At 32.4% G+C, this 23,099-nt stretch overlaps 2 protein-coding genes across 7 annotated transcripts in view; one reads left to right on the forward strand and one right to left on the reverse strand.

Annotated features, from left to right (window-relative positions):
• The window catches only part of LOC148283574 (uncharacterized), a 184,788-nt gene extending 164,630 nt beyond the window's left edge, over positions 1-20,158 (forward strand). For all 4 annotated transcript variants that reach the window (XM_088243638.1, XM_088243637.1, XM_088243640.1 and 1 more), the window contains 4 exons: positions 1,577-1,687; positions 12,739-12,936; positions 15,274-15,465; positions 16,107-20,158. In XM_088243638.1, the coding sequence (XP_088099764.1) occupies positions 1,577-1,687; positions 12,739-12,936; positions 15,274-15,465; positions 16,107-19,189 (3,584 nt within the window). In that variant the 3' untranslated portion in view covers positions 19,190-20,158. The remainder of the gene's footprint in view (positions 1-1,576; positions 1,688-12,738; positions 12,937-15,273; positions 15,466-16,106) is intronic.
• The window catches only part of LOC148283572 (DNA oxidative demethylase ALKBH2-like), a 232,741-nt gene that overhangs the window by 208,021 nt on the left and 1,621 nt on the right, over positions 1-23,099 (reverse strand). The window lies entirely within an intron of this gene.

The following is a 23,099-nucleotide window of genomic DNA, read 5'->3' on the forward strand; positions in this document are numbered from 1 at the left end:
AAGGATTTCCGGATGTTTCACGTCTCTAGTGAGATATATCAATTTAAACAATACAATCAGTTAAAGCTTCAAACCGTTACGAAGCATTGATTAAGAGAGACAGATAACTCGACGGAATATTTACAACTCAAGTTAAACAAAATGTTTTTAATATACTGATGCATATATTAGAGCCGTTTTTCCCAATGATTCATTATTATTATAAAAATATGCATAACGTACAATTTTCTTTCGTCGTTTTTGACATCTTCGAGATATCGTAAGGTGGCGATGAGCGATGTTTGTTTTTGCAATTTTAGCAATTTTACAATAATCAAAAATCAAAAAGTGCCAGTATCATTCGTTTATTGAACTTCTTGAATATACATATTTGTATAATGGCAAGCTTATTGCTAAGTGGCAATTTCTTCCAACCAACTAGTAAAATTTAAGATGTTTTTTATATGATTTAAGTTTCAAAACGTACGCGAGAAAAAATAAATAAATACAAAAATAGAACTAGCGATATGTGTTAACATTTGTCATTTAATATCGATACTAGTATTCAATGGGAAAGGGGAATAAACAGAGGGGAAAAGGGGAAAGATTGAGGAAGAGAAAGTTGTTTCTTCTGGCATGATTTAAACAGAGATACTGTAGAAACATCTTTGATAGTGGTTGGGACATGATTCCACAGTCGAGCCACATGGACACCATATAAATTAGAGACGAAGGAAGAATTGTGGATGGGAATTAAGAGGGTGCTTTATTGAATGCTGCAGCGAGACTTATTTTCGGAATCTCTAAGTTCAGTCATATCACTCCACTACTTCGGGAACTACACTGGCTACGTTTTCCACAGAGGGTCGAATACAAACTCTGTTGGCTTACGTATAAATCACTGCACAACTCTGCTCCGGAATATCTAAGGAAACTAGCATTCCAGATAAACTAGCTGACAGGCGTCTCACGCTTAGATCAGCTACGCCTACGGCGAGAGAAAAAGTTATTATACCTCTACGCAAACAGCGCACTAAATTTAGTGAACGCGCATTTGCGGTCGCAGGCCCTATGGCATGGAATGCTCTCCCAGCAGAGGTGCGAGGCTGTGAAAGTGAAGTGATGTTTGGAAAAAACTTAAAACCCACTTGTTCTCTAAATTATTTGAATAAATCCGTAGCATGTGATAACAAAATAGGTTGTTTTAATTGAATTGCAAATTTAGGAGCTTCAATTAAATTTATTTAACAATAGAATCACTATGTAAAGCGCCCTTGAGGTATTATATTACGAAAATGGCGCTATATAAGTTATCCATAATAATAATAGTAAAAGTGCTTTGAGAATAAAAACGAAGAGTAAACCTTGAACTGATAAGTGTTGACGGAGGTGTAATGGGAGCGTTTGGACTATGAAGTACAGTGAACAAACTCAAAAGTTAATGCTTAACTAAAATGATTTTTTTTAATCACAAAGAGAAACGAGAAATAACTTATGTTTGCCTTGTAGTGTATCGGTTACCATATTCGGCTACCACGCATGAGGTCCCAGGTTCGAAAGATTGTTATTTTTGTCATTTTCACGTATTTTTTTTCAGGACCAGTCAACAGATCCAGCAGGATGTTGGAGGGGGAAATGGAACCACAGGGAACCGAACGAGTAGAAGAGGCGTTACTCCTCACTGGAGAATCAACTGCGCTACGAGTTGGTAAGAAAAGTTTATCAAAATACTCTTATCCCATCTCGCACGTTCCGAGGTGTCAAATGTATTATTTTGATAAAAAATATTACTCACATCAATTACAAATCAACTTCAGAATAGATAATGTATTTAAATATTAATTCGTATTATTCATATTATTAATTTGACGTCATCAATTACATTTTCTATCAATAATAAAAGAGAGCACTGTAAACATGTTTACTATTATTGTTTGTGTTATCAATTTTACAAAACAAAAATAATATTATCACTTTTCTTTGTTTACCTATATTTTTTCTTATTTGTTCGATTATGAGCTATTTTTATATTCAATTTCATAACCTGCTTTCAACGACTTCTACAGGTGCGTTTTATGTTCCAGTTCGATGTTTTTTTTTCAAATAGCTTTTAAATTGAAGACAACTTCACAGTGAATATTTTATCGATTGACTAAATGGTTTTAAAAATATGTTTGAAATATGATGCCCGTTAAGTGGCCGCCTCTTTCCGTGGCGCGAATGCTATCTTTTTCAATCATATTTTTTATGACATTTTTGCAGACTTCTGGTATTATTCCGTAATTTTCTTTTCGAATGCTGTCCGTTGCATCAAGATAGTCGTTGTTTTGCCGGTGTGTACCATATTCATCAAGTATCACAATTGAAAACAATCGGGGGTGGTCAAATCTGGAGATCGCGGGGGCCAGTCGATATCATCACCAATTGATATTATTCGGCCGGGAAAAGTTTCTCGCAAAATTTGCATCGTAGCATGAGCTGTGTGGGACTTAGCGCAATCCTGTTGGAACCGCAAGTGCTATAGGCCCAAATGATCAAATTCGGGCGCAAGAAAGATTTCCAATAAGTCGTGATGGTTTTCCAACATCCTAATCCCTGTGCGCGGCGTCGATGAGGGGTTTACTAACATCCTGCCTCACCGCAACAATATTTTTGGGTCTACGTTGTCGCCCAGACTTTGCTATATCTCTGAGTGTATAAAAATGTACTAAAATCATCCATTATACACTGAATAGTTGACTTTCTTGGCACATGATTAACACCTAGAAAATCACGCAATATTTTTCGAGTATTCACAATTAAAACAAATATAATGTTCTTTATTTTATTTCAACGGGTTGTTACGGCGCTTAGTGCTTCATAATAAATTGTTATCAACCGCTCTCCACAATTGTCAATATGAGCCGAAAAATGACAACAAAACCAAAATGGCAGCCAGATAAAATCGGCCTGAAGCATAAAAAGCAACCTATAAATGAATTACCCTGTTTTTCATTTTTAAAGTATCCATACAAACATGGGAATTTAGTGGCAAAATAGCAAACAAAAAATATAGCAATAGAGATGAAGAATATTTTTCAGGTAGGAATATAAAAGTCTAAACATTATGACATTATTCGCGATTATGCCTCGTTTGAACTTGTTTGTCAATGCGATTGTTTTGAATACCAAATAAAGAATATTAATATTATTTAAAGGAGGGTAAACATGCGTTTGCATTTTTTTTTGCCTGTTGTACCTGTCTTGCACTACCATTTGAATTGAAGTCCGTAAACAAAATTAGGCACTTGCTCAGTAAATTTAACACGTTACAGTTAACACAAACCAAGCGTCATAGTATTATCAATTGATATAAAATAATTATCACATAAGTTACAATGGCACAACATACCTACCTGTAATAAATTTTCTCGTTCATAAATAAATTTTTTAAAAATATTTATGAACGAGAAAATTTAAAGAACCTGCCATGCAAGATTTTACTTTCGCTGTCGGCCGTGGTAGACTGATTTGTCCACGGAGGGGTAAGCTAACAATGCAATATGCTAACAGTTTGTGTAAACAGTCAACTTTTGCGTTAACAGTCAGATATGAGAAGTACCCGTTACGCCCGACCTCCCCCTAAATACAAATACAGCATGCGCGATCTGTTCATAGAACGCATGGAATCATTGGTTTCCCTAAATTTAGACAAATAATATTTATAAAATAGCATTTTAAATTAATTAAATATCAGGCATAATATTTTACATTTAGATTACTATAAACAAAAAATATATATATTAATAATCGCGATAAATTGCGGAGGAATTTTAATATCGCCTTATAAAAAATGATAAAAAGCAACATGACCTCCCGACACATCCGTTTACCAGCGCTGTTATGCGCGTACTGATCGCCTGGTCGGCGCGTTCTTGCTACTGCCTAGCTGGATATCGATTTAAAGAACGATCGCGATAGAAGCAAATTCGAAATTCCGTTCCAGCGCCGTACTGAACGCGCAGTCCGGGCGCAGGCGCAGACTAAAATTCTCACAACGCAACGGAAGCAATCGAAACATATCAATACATTATTTTCCATGTAGTTTACATGCGATGCAAACGCAACACCGCGCCGCCGCCGCGCAGCACAGATGCGATTTTAGTATTTTGGCGCTGAACATAATATTATAATTATTATTTTGTGGTGGAGTAGGAATACAAAATAAAATGTAGAATTTAATTCAAACATTACAGCAATATAATGTTGATTTGTTAAAAGAAAAAAGTTTATAATCTACTACATATGTTGATTTTTCTGGTTCAAATAATGAACAATTCTTTTTCGTTGAAAATTAATGTTTTTTAAGAAGATAATATCTATTTTGGTTTCGCTGCATTTTTGTCCAATAAAATAAAATGCCACAAAATACGTCGCAGTTATTTATTAAAGTATATATTATAGTGAAGTTGGTTGATTTGTTTTTACATTTTATTACTAGATATGTACAATTATTGTTACTTTTTCTAATTATATGTGTATAATATTTAGTTTGTCTTTAATTTCTTAAGGGCAGTGTATATTATTATGTGCCAATTACTTATATATTAATTGCTTCTCTAATAAAAAAAACCCCACCGCACGCCCCTGAAATACAGGTAACGACCATTGATAGCGACCCTGGCGAGTGCGGATTCGTTATAACGCGATATTTTTCGCAATGTAGTGACTTCAATAATAAACTAAATATAATCGAAATGATTGAAAATGGTGGTCAATTTGGAGTTGTAGGTAGGGATTTCAAAATGCTCGAGTCTACAGTGCGATCAATTGTGCAACAATAACTTTAAAATCTTTGTGATCATTTGTAATCTGAAAGCGGATTTTTTTTAAGCAAGCAAAGGGTGGTTTGATCGGTTTAAAAAACGATCAAACTTGCACTGCCTGAAAATAATAATTGGGGAATCGGCTAGTACAGACATAGAATCAGCTGAAAAATATCTGATAGACTACCGTGAAATATCCCCCAGTTGATCGCGAAATTTTGCTTATTGCGGCCATGTCCAGAACGTATCCCCCGCGATCAACGGGGGTTATAATCATCCGTGAAAAAGCCTTATAGGAGTTAATGATAACAATATTTTTATTCCAGCTCGATTGAGTGAGTAGCGCAATACCGAACCTTCCATATAACTAGTACAAAGCATAAAAAATCAGGAAAACAAGATAAAAAATAGCACCTTTCTATGAAAATTAAACAGATATAAACAATATATAACGAATAAAACATTTAAGAGAAAACCAGAAAGGATTTGAAGATAATTGAACTTTTAACAGCTTTTTTAACCATATAGATATCCATCATACAGGATTACAATTATTTAAAAATTCATCATACAGGATTACAATTAGTGTATTAAAAACGTTTGAATAAAACTCCCGTTGATCTCTTTTTCTCTTACTCTTATCACTTCACATTACATACATTAATATTGTTATTTTTAATCAAATTTCTCTACTGAAATTTGTATTACTGATAAAATTGCTTTAATGAAGTTTTATCAACTACCTTGGTTTAAAATCTTCTCCTTATATTGCTTTTTCAAATTTTAAAGATTACTTACTATACCTGTTATTCTTTCTTATTTCTCTGCTGCATTTATATTTTTATGCTTTAAAACTACTTTTAATTACTTATATTGTATATGTATATAAAATCTATATATTGTTGCTCTTACTATAATGTATCATTAATTTTGAAGATGTTTTTTTAAATTTACTTAAATTTATTGTCTTTATTATTTCATTTAAAGATTCTTCTCATCGTTTCTTTGAATCCCATAAAATATGTATGTGTATATTTATGTTTTTCCTTTTTAAAAATGTCTTTTATTTTTTTTAAATCTGAGCATGTTTTTCACTCTTCATTTTAATTCCTACTTTTTAAATACTTTTACAAAAAAAAAAATATTATAACTACAAACTTTTAAACATTTTTTTTTACTTTAATTTTAATTTTGAAACAACTTCCATCTATGTTTTTTTTTCCTTTCCTTTTGTGTACTTTCATTGATAACCTTACATAATATAATCATTATATAATATAGAAAATTCACTGGTCCATTAGAGTTAAGTCTAACTGTGTAAAATATAAAACTATGTAACCGTACTGTATGTTTCCCGAATAAAAGAAGAAAAAAAAGACAGAAACAAAAAATTAAAAAATATTTTTTTAGTAGAATAGGTAACAAAATTAAGAAGATCGGCTGGTTAGCGTCTTGCTCCAATGTTGCACAACCTCGATTCGGTTGATTAATTAATTTAAAAAAAATCGTTCTTAGTTGTCCTGATGTTCTATGTAAATTACTAGAAATATCGTGAAAATATGAGGACTGAATATCGAGATCAAATCGTTGTCCTCTGAAAGCATTTACTAGTGCTCTAGTATTTTGCCACACATACCAATCAACCTAGATTCATAGTAGTCTATGGCTTAAGTATAGACGAAGATTGGTGCATTCAATTGGGCCAATCAAATTACATGAATGGATTTATATAACGCCGAATTACGCGCGCCCGAAGCAGGAAGCCAAAATGTGCGCGCGCATAACTAATGCCCAACTACTAAATAATACATGATTATATTATTTACAGGGCTGGATAGACCACAAGGCAGTGGTGTAAAGTATACTGTTTGATCATCAAGAAAAATATCAAGTAGTTATACTGAAAATAATAACGTACTAAAAACCGAAAATATTGCATTTTTTGACAGACTCACCAAAGTAATAACATCATTACATGGCGTCTTCAACAAAATTAAGAGGAAACGCGGTCCGACGTCATACAAACGTATTCCTGTATTTTCTCCTTCGATTATGGCACTAGAGCCGTGAGTTTTTTACTCTTGGCGTGTCTCGATCGTTTATCGTTTTTGATGAATTGTTTCTTATAGGAGCTAGGACCATCCGAAAACCCATAAAAGCGTCCAGTTTTATCTGCCGTTAATTTTAAAAACGTTAATTTAAAAAAACGGAAAAAATACCGACAGAAAGTTTCATTATGTTACTCTTTCTTTAAAAAATGAACAAAATCGGTTCAATTTCGGGGTGCGTAAAGCGGGACAACGAAACCTCGATTTTAGTTAGGCATAATCAGGTCCGACGTGCCGTTGTCTTTTTCGCACAATATGTTCAAATATCTATTGATCAAATTTCTCCGACACATGTCCTCTTAGCACGGCACAAACTATGGCTTGCATGCACCAATGTCCCGATTGTGTCGCATTGTAAACTCGAGACAAGATCTGGACTTATTTGGTGTAAGTCTTTCCAGATTTAAACAACCACTAGGATAAACCAGATCTTTTCTTGAGGTAGTAATTATTATATTTTTTTGTCCTAGCTTTAATTTTCTTTAGTTGTATTTTATTTCAGTTTATGTATTATTAGAAAACGTGTTTGCTGTTGTTGAATGGACTGAACAAGTCCGTAAATAAATAAATAAATAAAGACCACATGCCAAAAACAAAAAATCTAAAATTAAACTCAAAATTTAAAATCAACAATTAAAACCACACGGTGACTACACTAACCAGACGTGACATAACATGACTAGACCTTTTAATATGTTTAAATAACCCTAACGCGTTTTCAAAATTATTTTTTAAAAAAAACAAAAAACATAAAAATAAATAGAAAATAATTTTATGCATGATAACGAAAAAATATGTAATTTCACAATTTCTGAATCTGTTATGCATATCACCTGTACATATTTGTTTTAGGTGCATTTTTAACCGGTAATCTTGATAAACATTTATTCTAGAAATATATTTATTCAAGACATGACTAATTTTCAAAAACATTTTTTACATTGTAGTATGACATTCTAAATTCGTTTTAACTTTATAGTCCTGACTAGAGTTGTAAAAATACCATAGTCTACCAAATCGCTCTGTAGTATACCGGTAGTCTACCGTTTCCTATCGTAGTTTTGGTAGTTTTCGTAGTTTATTCTTTAGGTAAAAAATATGAACTTTTTTTTTTAAATATATTTATTTAGTATGATTTTATTATTTTTGTTTTATTTTGAGCCCTTTGCCGTCTATTAAGTAGTATATTAATGAATATTTTCATGTTTCGGGACAGCGCGGCTTTTTTACAAAAAAATCACGTGAAAAGGGCGAAAAAATAAAAATATTAAACAGAGCCCTATGGACTGAAATGAGGCAGTGCGCTATGGACGAAAATAATGAAATATTACTGATCAAGTGAGTAAACAGCCATTAAAGAAAATTAATTGTTTTCCGTGAAAACTACAAAAAAAACCTTATTCTAACGTATTATACAGTTTCTTACTCAGATATAGTTTCTTACTATAAAATACCAATGGTATAATACAGGCCTTATTATAAAATATTACGAATCAAGTGATTATACTTTTTTTATATACCAACTTGTAAAAACAATTATACTTCGAATTCATTCATTAGACGTACCTGTAGAAATTATAATGGACTCAGTATTGATGTAGACATTTTTAACTGCACGTTGCATTTATACATAAAATTTCTTCATGGGTCGATTATTTGGAATAGTTGCTGAATGTGCATCTTGAGTGGTTTATGCTATGTATATGTGCTGCATGTAATGTATATGTTTGTGTATGTTTTATATGTGCGTTCATGTGTGTGTGCGCGGATGGCTCGGAGTGTGCATTCGGTATTTAAATTTATTACCTCCATGGAAAACGCAAATGAAAACAATCATTATTTTCTCACTTGAATTTTTTTTTTGTCACATTTAATGTTTATATCTTTTGCATAATTTATGAAAACTTCATTGGTCTTTTTATTTAAAAAAAATGTTGTTTTTAATACTTATTATGTATGACTGTATGTTTTACAGCCATTTTATTAAGAAAAACGTTTTCTACCAAAACTACCGTATAATACCGTAGAATACGTTTCTTACAATAAACTACTGATGGTATACTACCGGCCTTACATCTCTAGTCCTGACAGTCCTGAGGGGTAATCACCTCGAAAACTTTTGATTGATCATTTCAAATGAAAATATACATTTCGAGTGGTAATACCTGTATTCCAGTCGTAATATTAAAATGTTATTTTTACCAGATGGAATTTATTCGGTTACTCAAATAAATCGATTATTCGAATCTCTTTCATATTAATTTATTCCGAATACATTTCTGTAAATTGAGTAAAACTTCCTGTAATATTTATTTCATGGGTGTTGAATTTGTTTGTGAGAAAATAATCCATCAAATTGTATTTTATTACATAAAATTATTTTCACTTAAGATATTGATAACTTCAGCAACATAATTATACAACATTATTCTGTTCATTGACATACGTGATGAAACTTTTTATCTAACTTAAATAATGATTTGGAAAGGTAAATGCTATAAGCATCTGTGAGATATAAATCTAATTGTATTGTGAATTAGCAGATTGTTTCCCAAGAAAAGAAAAAACTATCTCTAAATAAATGTTAGTCAACATTTGTATACAACCACATACATACTTTTCTATGTCTAACGGTCTTGAAACATACCCGTCTCATCGTCAGGACACTAATTAATTACATTAAAATGTAAACCTCACTATACACCATCACCACAGTAGTTTATAAAACCAACGTGCTGATAGGATATGTGCTATAAGAAGCTGACATAACCGTGCAGAGTTTTTTTTTTTTTTAATGCTTGAAAAAAGAGGAGAGGAGGAAGGGAAGAGTATTTATTTACTAGGTTCGTATAGGACCTACCTTTCTGATAACCTTTCAATATAGCCCATTATAAGATATTCCATTGTATCCTAATCAGAGGACGTTCCGTATTTATTTTCTAATCCACTAGTTTTTTAGATTCCCTGGTATTATTAATATGTATACTAATTTATGCAATAAATTTATAAAATAATAAATAATCCGCTACATTATTCATGTAAATGATCCGCTGCAGCCAAACAAACGAAACAACAACAAACCATCCCGCCGTTTCTCCGTAAGGGTAGGCAGAGAGGATAGAACGCCACATCACTATATCTTTGCATACAGATCTCGCTTTCTCTACACTCATAAATCTTCTCATGCACGCGCACCGATTATTCCGACTTTTGACATGTCCATCTTCAAGTATTTATTGAATTTGGTCATGCCATGTCTTTCTCGGCTTCCTCTATTTCTGCATCTATCAACATTTGCATTGTAAATATTCTTAGCCGTTCTTTTGCTGTATGGATAGGGAATGGTCCCTCTACATGTCCAAACCAGCGCAGAGCTCCTTTCTTGATTTTGTCGATAATGCTTATCTCAGCCTTACATAATGTGCGGATCTCAAGATTTGTGCATCTATCGTACATAGTTTTACCACACATTCGCCTGAGAGATCGCATTTCGACAGCATTCGGCCTACTTTCATCCCTGTTTTTCCAAGTCCATACTCCGCTCCCATATATCAGGGTCGGGACCAGGACTCCATTGTGAACTGCTAATTTTGCCTCTTGCGACAAACATTTATTTGCCAAGGTGGATTTAAGTGCACCGTTCACTCTGTTTCTGGCACTCACCCTCCTTTCAATATCTTTCTCAGTCATTCCATCCCTAGTAAACATACTTCCCAGATACACAAATTTCTCTACTCGTTTTTTATTTTAAAAAAGGCATCATATACGTTTGTTAAGTAAATAACAGCATTTATTGATACTATTCCAGGCCGATTACCTTTCGTTCCCATCCTTCCTTTGACCCATCCTTATGGTACCTACCTAACATCAAGATAGAAGATATTCTAAATTAGAAGATTCGGATTTAGAACAAAAACAAAACAACATTTTTGACTCGACATAAAATCGGATAAAAAGTGATTGGAATCGTTGCGCGTTGTGGAAAACACTGTTATATTTTATAGTTCATTTTGTCATCCACAACCCGAAATTGAAGAACATTCAGATCATATAAAAGGTGGGTATCCATTCCATGTTCCTATCCTTTCTCAAATATTTCCCAATCACAAAACTGAATGAAATTCGATTTTCATTTACAGTCCGCCTTTTCATTAACAACGTTAGTTATTCTCAAAGTACCAATAAGAACCCCCCTTAGAGAAACCATTGAAACCTTGGATGTGCCTGATATTGCTAGACAGGTTTGGAGATGGATATTGTCATCCCCTACTCAGGGATATGAATATAATAAGGGCAAGAAATAATTTCTTCGTCAATATTATTCCATGTAACACAACATCTTGTCAAAGGTGCAAGGAATATGTTTCTGCCAAATTGTTTAATATGCTTCCCCATGAAATTAAGTTAACTGATAACAAACAATATTCCAAGAGAGAAATCAAAATCTGGCTGAAGAAAATAACGATAGAAGAAATAAATAAAATATTATAATGACATTAAATAGAACAATATACAGCCCTCCTTAGAACATGTTTGTATAGTGGAAAGGACTCTTAAATTAATTTTGTATAAAAATATCTTATAGTATAATAATAAAAAAATAGTCACCCTATACCCATATAAATTCATACTCCTCCCTTCCCCAGCCTTCTTTTTGTCATACTTTCTGGGATAAAAAATCCAGAACATGCCTACAAACATTTGGATGTACTCAAAACATCATAATTCCCTTTCTGCACCTAATATTGTATTGAACAGCGGTGGCCAACAGGTCATTCAGGACAAGGCAAAGAAAAAAAAAGGTTGCAGAAAGATCAAGATCTTTAAGATTTTTTAGCTATCTAGTTATAATGCACGAGAAACGATATTGACTTTTTAATTGATTGTATGGTCTAATTTTCCTAGATTCACAAAGAATATAATGTGTATGTCTTAAAATTACTTGTAAATTGTAACTATCACAGTTAAATAAAGTTTTTTCCACTAAAAATCCACTATAAATGATTGAAGCACCGTTTAAAACATAAACATATGAACAAAAATCGTGGTTACATTTATGTATGTAGACACTTCTAGTATAACAATGATGTTATTGTTTTTGTAATAATACGAGTATACATGCTCTTGTTTTATTTAAAAACTTGCCTTAGATCCTAAATACGGATCTTAACTAAAGAAAATTTAAGCCACGTTGATGCAGGTTGGGTTAACCTGATAAGGCATTTATTGATATATATATATATATAAAAACAAACAAGATTTTTAAAAAAAATTGGTATTAAAAGCTACTTGTGCATTTCTTATCCAATTAAATGTATTTTTTAAAACCTAAAATTAATCATATAAAGGGCATAGTATCCTAGACAAATATTTTAGACTCCTTGAGGTCTAAGGTTCGAATCCTGGCAGGGTCGATGTGAAACATTTGTTTTAATAAATCAATATTTCATTGTCCCTTAACTGGCACTGGAAGCGTAAGACGAATCCCCTTACCTTCTACATAATAAAAATTATGAGTGATCACACGGACACTGGACTGTAAATAGTAGACCTTGGGTCAGAACTAGTCGGCCACCCCTGGTAAAGAAAGCTGTATTGATACACTAACGGCATGGTCTTGGTTAATCTTAATCATTTTTGTTCCATGAAGGTAAGAATCAAACTCACGCTTCAGGTACCAGCCTAGGGACTATAAAATATTCAAACGAAACATCTTCCCAAATCAACCATGCCAAGAATCAAACCTGCGTCCTCTTGCGTGGTAGGCAAACGTGCTGACAATCAAACCACAAAGCGGAGAACTCGAAAACATTATTGAAACAAAATATTTTTCTTTCTCTTTACAGGATGCTTAGTTGGAGATGTTGTGTACCAGTATGGACAAGTGGTTCCGGGAAGCTCTCCTTGCGAACGCTGCCTGTGTGTAGGAGACTCTAGCAATGGAAACAGCTCCGGAGTTTCCTGCCAGACCATTCAGTGTGAAGTCAAGGCTGGCTGCAAAGCCCTTCATCGAGCTGACCATTGCTGCCCGCTTTATCAATGTGGTAATTACTAACATTCTGAACACGCTCTAATCTTAAATTCTTAAAATAAATTTTTAACTGATTAAACAAGTTGATGAAAAAAGTATTTAAGTATAACAATTGATAATGAACTAAATTTTGGGCCCCATATTGAAAATATAACAAAAAAAATGCAAAAAAAGGGATTTTTGGGAAGTAAATTAGTATTCCAATCTGTTGTGATGCCACACTTGAACTATTGTTCTACCATCATGTTTTTTTGGAAACAATTATGGAGTTGAAAAAAAATCAAGTTACAGAGAACGGGACAGTGGGAGTAGTATTAAAAATAATACACCAAAATTAAATTTTGAAATAAAAATTAACTTCATGTTGGAGAAGTTAAATATCCTTGGATTAAAAAAAATAAATTTTCAGTACTCTGACTTACATTTACAAGTTGAAAAACGGACTGCTTCCTGGATACATGTTTAAAGGCATTATAAATAATAAAGATTTGAATGAGAAGTGGTGGTGATTTCAGGCTTCCGTGAGACTGACTTGAACTCAAAACAACCTTTACTATAAAGCTTTGAAAACGTTTGATGAGTTGCCAGAAAGTCTCAGGGAAGCTGGAAGCATCTCCACTTTTCAATCAAAATGCTTTGTTTGCATTAGGGATAAATAGAATCACAGATAAGTTTAAGTTAAGTATTGTAAATTTACAAATACAATAAATAAATATAAAAACATATAATTGACATTCATTTATCCACACCCATCGACCAATTAATGCATAAACGCGCCTTGAGCCCTCAAAAATTATGACACTTAACCGATGCCAGAACGCTCAGTAATGTCCAATGAGTATTTAGTTGTTCTTCGACCGCCAGCCAGGATAAATATTGTTAAAAGAATTATGTAACTTTTCCTTGGAAAATAATTGTTTATGAGTTCAAGTTCAAACAAAGCTCAAAATAATTAATATTCAAATAAATATAATCTTTTTTGTAAATTTCAAACTACGTCTAGCGGCGCAATTGCAAAGCTCTTCTTACTTACAGGGGGGCTTTGATAGAAATACATATTTTAAATAAAATAAATGTGAGTTGATATTATTTTTGTGTTCCTCAAAAGCCAGTAAAAAAATAAATGGGTTAAAATTATGAGGAATTCAAGGAAAGAATCTGATTGGGATCCACCAAAAATGAATGTAAACATTAAAATACAGACTTTTTTGTGTACCACAAACGGGTCTCCACCAATTTTTAGTAGTATATGCATGCTTGTTAAATGCAGCCCTGGGTAAATAAACAAACTCAGTAACTATGGGTACGTTTTTGTGTGACTGCTTATGAAAATATTTTACTATATTTTTTATTATTGGTCGATGACCGCACATAATTGTGCATGGAATTCAGACAAATCAATTGAAACACATCTAAAATTGAAACATTATTTTATGGATAGACTAACTGAATGGTGCGAATTGAATAAACTCTTTTTTAACATAAAAAAATACAACCACATCTCCTTTTGTCAATCTAGAAAACCCAAAGTCTCGAAATATATTATTAATAATAAAGCAATCCGACAAGTTATGAAACATCTATACACATTCCATGTTAACGTGATGCTTTATATCCCAAAAGAAGCCACATCCTCGATGGACCATTGTTTAAATCTTAAGATGTAGGTTTTAACCAATTTGTGCAAGCTTATTCCATGTAATGCCGTAGATTATTTTTGAACTTTACTCTTTTTTATAAATGGAGGTGATGCAGATGTTTGCTTCAAACCAATTCCTGGGATCAAAACTAGAAGGAGAACTTATTTTATTGATTATAAGTTTAGTAGTTTCATAATATAAGGTATTCATAGATTGAAAAAACCATAATATTATAATTTTGGATTCCTATTAAAAAATAAAAGCGCCTTCCATTTCCTGAAACTGTTCATAAAGACTAGTATTTTTCTTCAGTTTCACATATTACTATTGATTTTCCATTAACTAATTAGGAAAAATTTCACGTTTCTTTAGAAGATAAAACAAAAATGATAAAAACTTCCATTGTACTGCAGTATAAAAAAGTCAATTTGTGAGAGTTTAAATTGACATGGTCAGTACATTCACTTTACTTTAGTTGAAATTTAATATTTGAAGCACTATTTGTGACGACCGGTATCAGAACATAACTGTTCCTTTGTCAAGCCTTAAAAATTAGCTAACACTAGTATCCCTATATGACAGAAGAAATTCAGTATTAGTTCAAGATAGGGATCGCAACTGCACTCCCCAGATCCCACTTATAGTACTACTACATATAAAATTAAAAGGGTTGATTAATATTATTAAGTTTTGTCTTTTGAATGTTTCAGAATGCGAACGGAACGGCACAATCTATTCGAATGGCCAAAAACTCATAGATTTGGATAATCCCTGTGAAGTTTGCTATTGCCAAGGTGGGGAAATAGTATGCAACCAAATTGCTTGCTTCCGAAGAAACGATTGTGAACCAAGATATGTTCCTGGCAGGTGCTGTCCTGAATATGATCACTGCCCGCCAAGTGGTAACAAAACTTAATTCTAGTTATAGTATTAAAATTCAGTGATGTAGGAAAAAGCTGATTTAAATGTGTACTAAATTTCGCTATCAAAAAAGTATTTATCCAAAAAATTGCATATTTGAAGTTCTAGGCATATAATCGTTAATTTGTGGTGTTACAGATTCATCATGAGACATTAAAATGAAATATAAGATTTTATTTTTAAATAAAATGTTTGGAAACATACTTTATTGACATCTATTGGTGTTATTGAAAAGCTCTTTTGATAACCCGATAGAAATACTTAAACATCTATGTCTATCTTAATATATTGTAACTAATGTTATTTCTCTAGAAAGATATATATATAGTACCATTACCATGATACACATTTAACTCTTCTATTGAATTCTTCAATATGGCCCTAAAGGATAGTATGATTTAATCTCATAAAATTTAAAAGGCCTCCTCATTTTCCCAAGACATAATATTCCACTTAACAGCAATAACTTGTTTGAATAATAAAAAAAATACAATTTGAAATCTTTAAAAACAATTTTCCTATCAAAATATTAGAGTAGAGAGTAGTATCAAAATACTAGAGTATCTGTAACATTTTAGTGAATGTTAATTTTTAATGATAAAAACATTTTTTTTATTTTCAGATAAAGATAAAGAGAATCATCCACATTCAAATGATTCAACATCAATTTTGAAGGAGAGTAGTTCCAGTTCTAACACAGAAAATAATTTGACCGAATTCGATATGAACAGTATTACGGGAATCAATAAGGATTTGACAAACAATGAACTACAAAAACTGGATAACAGCAACTCCCATAATAGCCAGAATATTAATATCAAAGAGGTCATTTACGCTCAAGATAAATTGTCCAACAATGAAATTCGCATTAAAGAGATACTCCCGATATCAAGTTTTGACGTCTCCTCCGCATCACCAAAATCTCCAACTTTTACACGGGAAATATCTGTTCAAAATAATTCTGAATTAGAAAATATAAAAAACGATGCTTTCAATACAATGGAGATCCACGAGGATACAAAAACAAATGATGATGTAAGTCAGCCTCCACCGGTGTTACGTATTGGAGATCAATTACTATTCCTAAAAGTTGGAGATCTCGTTCCAGAAAATTCAGCAGGGAGCACTCCTTCCCCAATTTTTACAGTAATTGGTGCCGAAGGGTTGCAGAGAGTCGTAGAAGATCCGGAAGAAGGTTTCGAAAATAGAAATATTCTTTCTGAATCATCAAATGATACAGGAAAAGAAACATTAATACCTTCGACGATCGAATCAGCTGTTGAAACAACAGTTGAAAGTGAAAACAACGATACATCAGAGGGGGATATTACTATTCAAGATAAAAAAGTATATGAAGAAAATGAAACAGTAACTGAGAGTTTGGATGAAATGCTTCAAGAAGCAATATCTGATTTGTATGAAACCACAACGAAGAACTCTCTATTTACTTCACAGATCAATGAAGAAATGAATAGTCAGAATGATGTAAATTCTTTTGATACTATTACCTATAATGATAGCTATAGCGATTCTGCATCAACATACATTGAAACATATACTGAGGCACCGCGTATAGCAGGAAAGTCGATTACAGAACATCACTTGGATGAAGAGCCTCAGCCGATTCCTATAGAACACTTGCCAGAACATAATCCAGAATATCCACCTCTACCGGAAGATATTATGATTCTTAGTATGACAGAAGATTCTTTGGAATCAGGATCATCGGAAATAGACTTTAGCGGTGTCAGTCCTGCTGAAAACCCTGAAGCTAAAAATAATGAGAAAATTTTAATTGTTAAACGTCCTGTCATACCGTTGTCTTCTCCTACAAAACATTATCACGGAGAAAGCAATCCTGAGCAGATACTTCCAGATATATTACCATTTATTAGAATTAATAGAACAAATGAAAATAGTTCCGCATCCACAGCACCTGAGGAATGGCTTAAGGCTACAGAAGAAACTACTGTACCTGAAATAGAATTTAATAGCCCCTTACTGACATTGAATTCGGCACTGCCAGAAAGCATTTTGAATTTTTCAAGTAAGAATAGCAATGAAGATGATGATAGTAAAGAATATATTTTCATTAGTAACACCACTCTCAAACAAAATATGGATGTATCTGATCTTAATAAATCTGAAGCCACTACAGATGATCCTCTTAGTCAAACAGATGTTGTAGAGTTAGAGGGTGAATTCAGATCTCCCGGAGAACCTTTACTAATTCCAGAATGGGAGCGTAATCAAACTACTGATGAACCCGCAGTAACATTGAACACAGAAAGCAATGATTTATATACTATCATTTCAGAAAACTATAATCTAGAACAGAACCAAACAGAAGAAAGGGAAAACTCAAATTATAATATTGGGAGTTTTGGAGAACATTCAATTTCTGAGAGTACAACAGAGTACGAGACGATATCCTCAGGAGATATTCAACCAACAAGTGAAATCAAATTTTCATCGACTGAATTGACAATTACAAATATTACAGAAACTCTTGATACGAGAGATAGTGATAGAACTGACTACCCAACAGACGACACAATAACTAATTTCATCATTTCTACTGAGTATTCAAGTAACATTCCTTCGACAGAAAACACACCAATACAATATTACACAGGAAAACCAACTAATTTGATGTCAGAAGTAATACGTGATCCGGAGTTTATTAATATAAATGGTGATGTTCACCCGCAAAAACAAAAAAAGACTTCAGCATTGATGTCCGATGTTAAAACTGACTCAGGAAAGAAACACAATATTTTGGCAGATTTAATTAATTTAGTTGGGGATGTGGCATCAATTGGAAATCATGACATTGAAGTTTCTACAGTTCAGAATAGTATAGAAATACACAAATCAAAAGATGTTGCTCAGCAGGAAAATGTTGATTTGAGAAATTCACCAAAGGATGTTAAACCTAAAGAAACTAAAACCGATATAGATGTAGATAATGTTGAAATTACTGAGTATGATTTTTCAGGAGATATGGAGGATGCTCCTTTGGAAAATGAAAAAGTGGAATTTACAACAAAAAAAACATACATTGATAAGGACACTGATGAAAGAAACAAGTGGAAATCAACTGATGATATTGTTAAAGATATCGAAATAATACCCAAAGTCGAGAATAAAATCAGTAAGAAAAATCCATCGAAAGAAAAGATTATAGATGAAGTTCCAAAGAAAAATATTAATACCGGCATATCAAATATTCAACCGGTACTAAAAGATACAGTTAAAACTACAACTAAGGCAACATACATAGAAAAATCTAAGGAATCCATACAAACAAAAAATGAAGATGTGATTATTTACACAACTGTCCAACCGACTACTGCATCACCAGTGAAAGAGATTAATGAAGATGCTCCCAAAAAGATTAAGCTTTCAATGGCAAATACTAATCCTGAGACTTTAATATCAATCGATAGTATCGAATCTACAACTGAAAAAGATCAAAATAATAGAGACGTTCAAACGACAGAAAATAGTTATACAAGTACAGTTATGAAAGTTTCGGGGAGGCATTCCAATATTGAAGAACAAATAAACAGTATGAATAGTAGTGAGAGAGATAAGTTGACAAAACGTGAAACAAATTCGCAACTGACAGATGCTGCAGGCCAAATAGACGACAGCTTGATTAGTATTCTCCGAGGATTTTTCGAACAGCATTTTAACCATTGAAATTATTAAGTAAATATTTTTGAGCAAATCCACAACATTTTAAGAAAACCTTGATTTAATATGAACGTTTAATGAGCAAATATGCAGATACTATGCATTAAATGCGAAGGACAATTATCGAGGCGCCAATGTTATTTTAGGAGTTGAAACGCTTAAGTACATCATAGATTTCCTATGGGTAGATGTATTACTCTGATACTAGAAGTATTTAGCGAGACAATTAGAAATAATTTATTTATTATTAGAAATATTCCTTATTTAAGAATCTTACGTATAATACGTACTTTTAGACTTTAATCTGATTACGCTAGTCTTCGTTTGATAGTGTGACATTTTAAATAAGCTGTCGGTGAATTAAAACGAGTATTTCCGATGATTGATAAGTAGAATAAAAATTGACTTTTAGTCAATAAGCTGACGTGATTTGGAAGGCTCTGCATGTGCATGACTTTGCCAGTATAGCCATTGTTAATTTAGACTAGACGATAAAGATTTCATTAGACTTAGTTTAGAAACCCTTTGTATTTTGAAGGACCCTATAATGGTTACTTTCAAATACTGTACGAATCTCAATGAACGATGAACTCTCAAGATTTTAAAAGTATTTGTTATTATTTTATAATTTTTTATACAAAAGAAAAATAATTTAATTTAGAATAGACTATACAATATGATTATTATTATGTGGCAATACTTCTATCCTATAAGATGCAAGCCTGATTTGTTTTAATGTTTTTTTTTTAAATATGGATAATGATTACTCTGATTAAATAGCTCAAAATAAATAGTAATTTTACGTCTTTATATGCTCAGTATGTAACATTATGAAAAATGGATGTATATTATTTAATAAATATGCCATTGAAATATTTGTCTGTCAAAATATTGTTGTCAATTAAAATTTTAATGAAAGGACGACACTTCCTTCTCAGAAGAATGTTATACACAATAATAAATCATTAAATAAAATGTGTTTTTCTTATTGTCTACCTTATTAAAACATCAACAGTCGTGACTGTCCCAACATTGCCCAAATTAATAATCTATTGGTAAGTAATCAGTGTAAATAATTTTTAAGATATTTAACATGGTTCTATGCATAAATATTATAATATATTCATTGACTTATCTCCCTTTACCTTATCAACACGGGAATATTGTAAGTTTGGTTTATTTATTTATTTTATTTTTGCACTGCAACAGGCCAGAAGGCCCAAATATGGTGGTGAATTACATCACAGAACAATCCAGGCTTGAGAAAAATCATCTGAAATTTTTACCTTCAAGTTTGATAAAATCGGCGTATGAAAATTGTAATGTACCAAGGTAAATTTGTTTCTGTGTATTTTCATAGATAGCTCCGTCAAAAGATTTCAAAAGTTTGAAGATGAACATTAGGCGATAGATTTAAAGTTATGTGAAGTTTAACTTTTAAACAGAATGTCAAATGAATAGCTGAGCGCAAAAAGCTAGAAAAAATGTATAATAGTTGATGTATTTATTATTTTATTTTTTTTACATGGGAGTTGCTTTATATTTCAAAAGTTGATTTTTCTGCAATTAAGTTTCTTTTAATTTATCTAAACAGTTGGGATCAGGAGGGATATACTAATGTGGGCCAATAAGGAACTTCTCACCATTTGCTCATGTGGAGAGGAAACCACTTAAACTCTGCAGGAGAAGCCGGCCTGTTGGCAATAGTCAACAGGCCTTCCGTTCCACAAAAGGAGTGTTCGGCATTTTCTTCCCTAGTTTGGTTTATTTTACCAATTGCCTGCACTATATTATATTGATGTATTTAGTTGATGTAGTGGTAAAGTCCTTTAACTCATGAACGGAAGGTTCCGGGTTCGATTCTCAGTGAGAACAGACAGGCTCCGTGGCACCGAGTTTCGATTCCCGCCCGTTGCAAGAAAAAATTTCAAGAAAGATTTTTTCTCAATTGGTCTGGGTGTTGTGGTGTATTTTTCGTTACCACCTTCTATATCCCCTCTGTCCCACCTACTGACAAGCCTCGAAATAGAGGCTTAGCGGGTTATTCCTTTTAAAAAAATTAAAAAAACACTAAAATTAAATGTGATTTTTCACAAGATTGTTATATGTTGTAATTCATAACTGGAGTTAGGCCTCCTGGCCTGTTGTGGTGCAAAAAAAAATTAAAAAATAATGATGATGAAATATCTAATGGGTAAAATAAAACTCTCCCAAAGCACAAACTTCACTTCTTGTATAAAATAAAAACTTTTTTATTTTATAATAATCTAAAAAGATACAGAAAAGATATGAATTAATCTTTATCGAGGCGTTTATTTTAGAAACTTATTATTGAGTAAAACAGAGGATTTTAGTCTACGTATATTACTTATTGACAAATCATACATTAAAATTGAGATGAAGGTGTTTTACATAGAATTAAGAATAGTCCAGAAACTGTATACGCACATCAAACAGAAGGCGACTAAACTACTCATAAATAAGTAGGTTTACAATTTGACCCATTAGTTTCTTTGTAGACGTCGCTCAGTACGCAACTCCAATCGTGCAACATTACGCGGGGACATCACGAATGCGTGCGGCGAATGTGTGGCATAGTGGGGGAATTATTGGACGCAGTCCGATGTATTCAAATATGATTTTACGCTCCTTCTGGACTATTTTTAATTCTATGGTGTTATATCTCAAATTTTTGAAAACGTATTTTAATACAGAAATGAAGATTTTATTTAGAGCCCTTTCACATAAAGCTAACGCCATCAAAAAGTATCAGAAAACCAATTTCGAGCGTGAATGAATGTGTTGTTTTGTCAATAATTGTACGGGTGTTCAATACATTAACCCCATATATCTCTGCTTTTTGTTTTTATCACTTAACACCTTTATCCACTAACGTCTTCAATAAGGAAGTTAGGGGTTTTTATTATTTGTTGATAGACTATCGCACTAAGCTAAAAGAATTTTATGTTTATGTCTCGTATTATTATCGCTAGGATTTTTTTAATCTTATGTCATTTTTTCATTACTCCGCGCACGACGTCACTAGTTCTCTTTCATGAGTTGTCCAGGTTGGTGGGTTAGCTTCCCGTAAACTGGAAATCTTTCACAGCACTCTATCATCAGTTGATTTAGAAGAACTTGTGACGTCATTTAAAGTAGTTCATTTTAGGGAACTTCACTATGCAATTAAATGCTCTTATTTTTACAACACAAAAACATTTTTAATATCCGATTTCCCGTAGCACTGAAGTTTCTCATTGTTTGCATTTTCAAAATAAAAAAACATTCGTTTGAACATGCCCTAGTAAAGCAAAACAATAATTGTCCAACAAAAGTCAATAACTCAAGTAAATAAGTCAATAAGTCAATAAGAATCGGGTTGTGGTCCTGTGGCTAGTGTCTCGGACTCACAGACCAAAGGTCAGTGGTTCGAATCATACTCTACCCCAACTTGATTCCCATTTTTTAGAATTATTAGTAGTGAGTTATTTTCAACTCGTTGAAAAAGGCCCTCAAAATTAAATATTTTGGTTAATCATAGGAACACAAATATTTCTTCTTTTTTTTTTAATTAAAAAAAAAAAAAAAAACTGAAAATAAGTAGTATTAAATCAGTGTTCTATTCAATATGGAGTCACTGAGGTATAACTTTATAGAAATGATGCTTTATAGAATGAAATTTTGAATAAATTATAAGTTAGGTTCCGAAACTTAATTAATATAATTTTATGATTCTCTATTATGTCAGTTTAATCCCACAAAGAAATTTGGTAACAGTTTTAGTTCATTCAAGGTACTACAAATCTTGCTAAGCATACATTATGCAATGTTGACATTATGAGACCTTTGACATAAATATCTACATAACAAAGTAAGTATATAAAGAGAAGTATGCTAAATTCTATGAGTAAAATTG

The sequence above is a fragment of the Micrasema longulum genome, unplaced genomic scaffold (assembly GCF_059751315.1).
Source record: "Micrasema longulum isolate JH-2025_06_02 unplaced genomic scaffold, ASM5975131v1 h1tg000222l, whole genome shotgun sequence".
Taxonomy (NCBI): Eukaryota; Metazoa; Arthropoda; class Insecta; order Trichoptera; family Brachycentridae; genus Micrasema; species Micrasema longulum.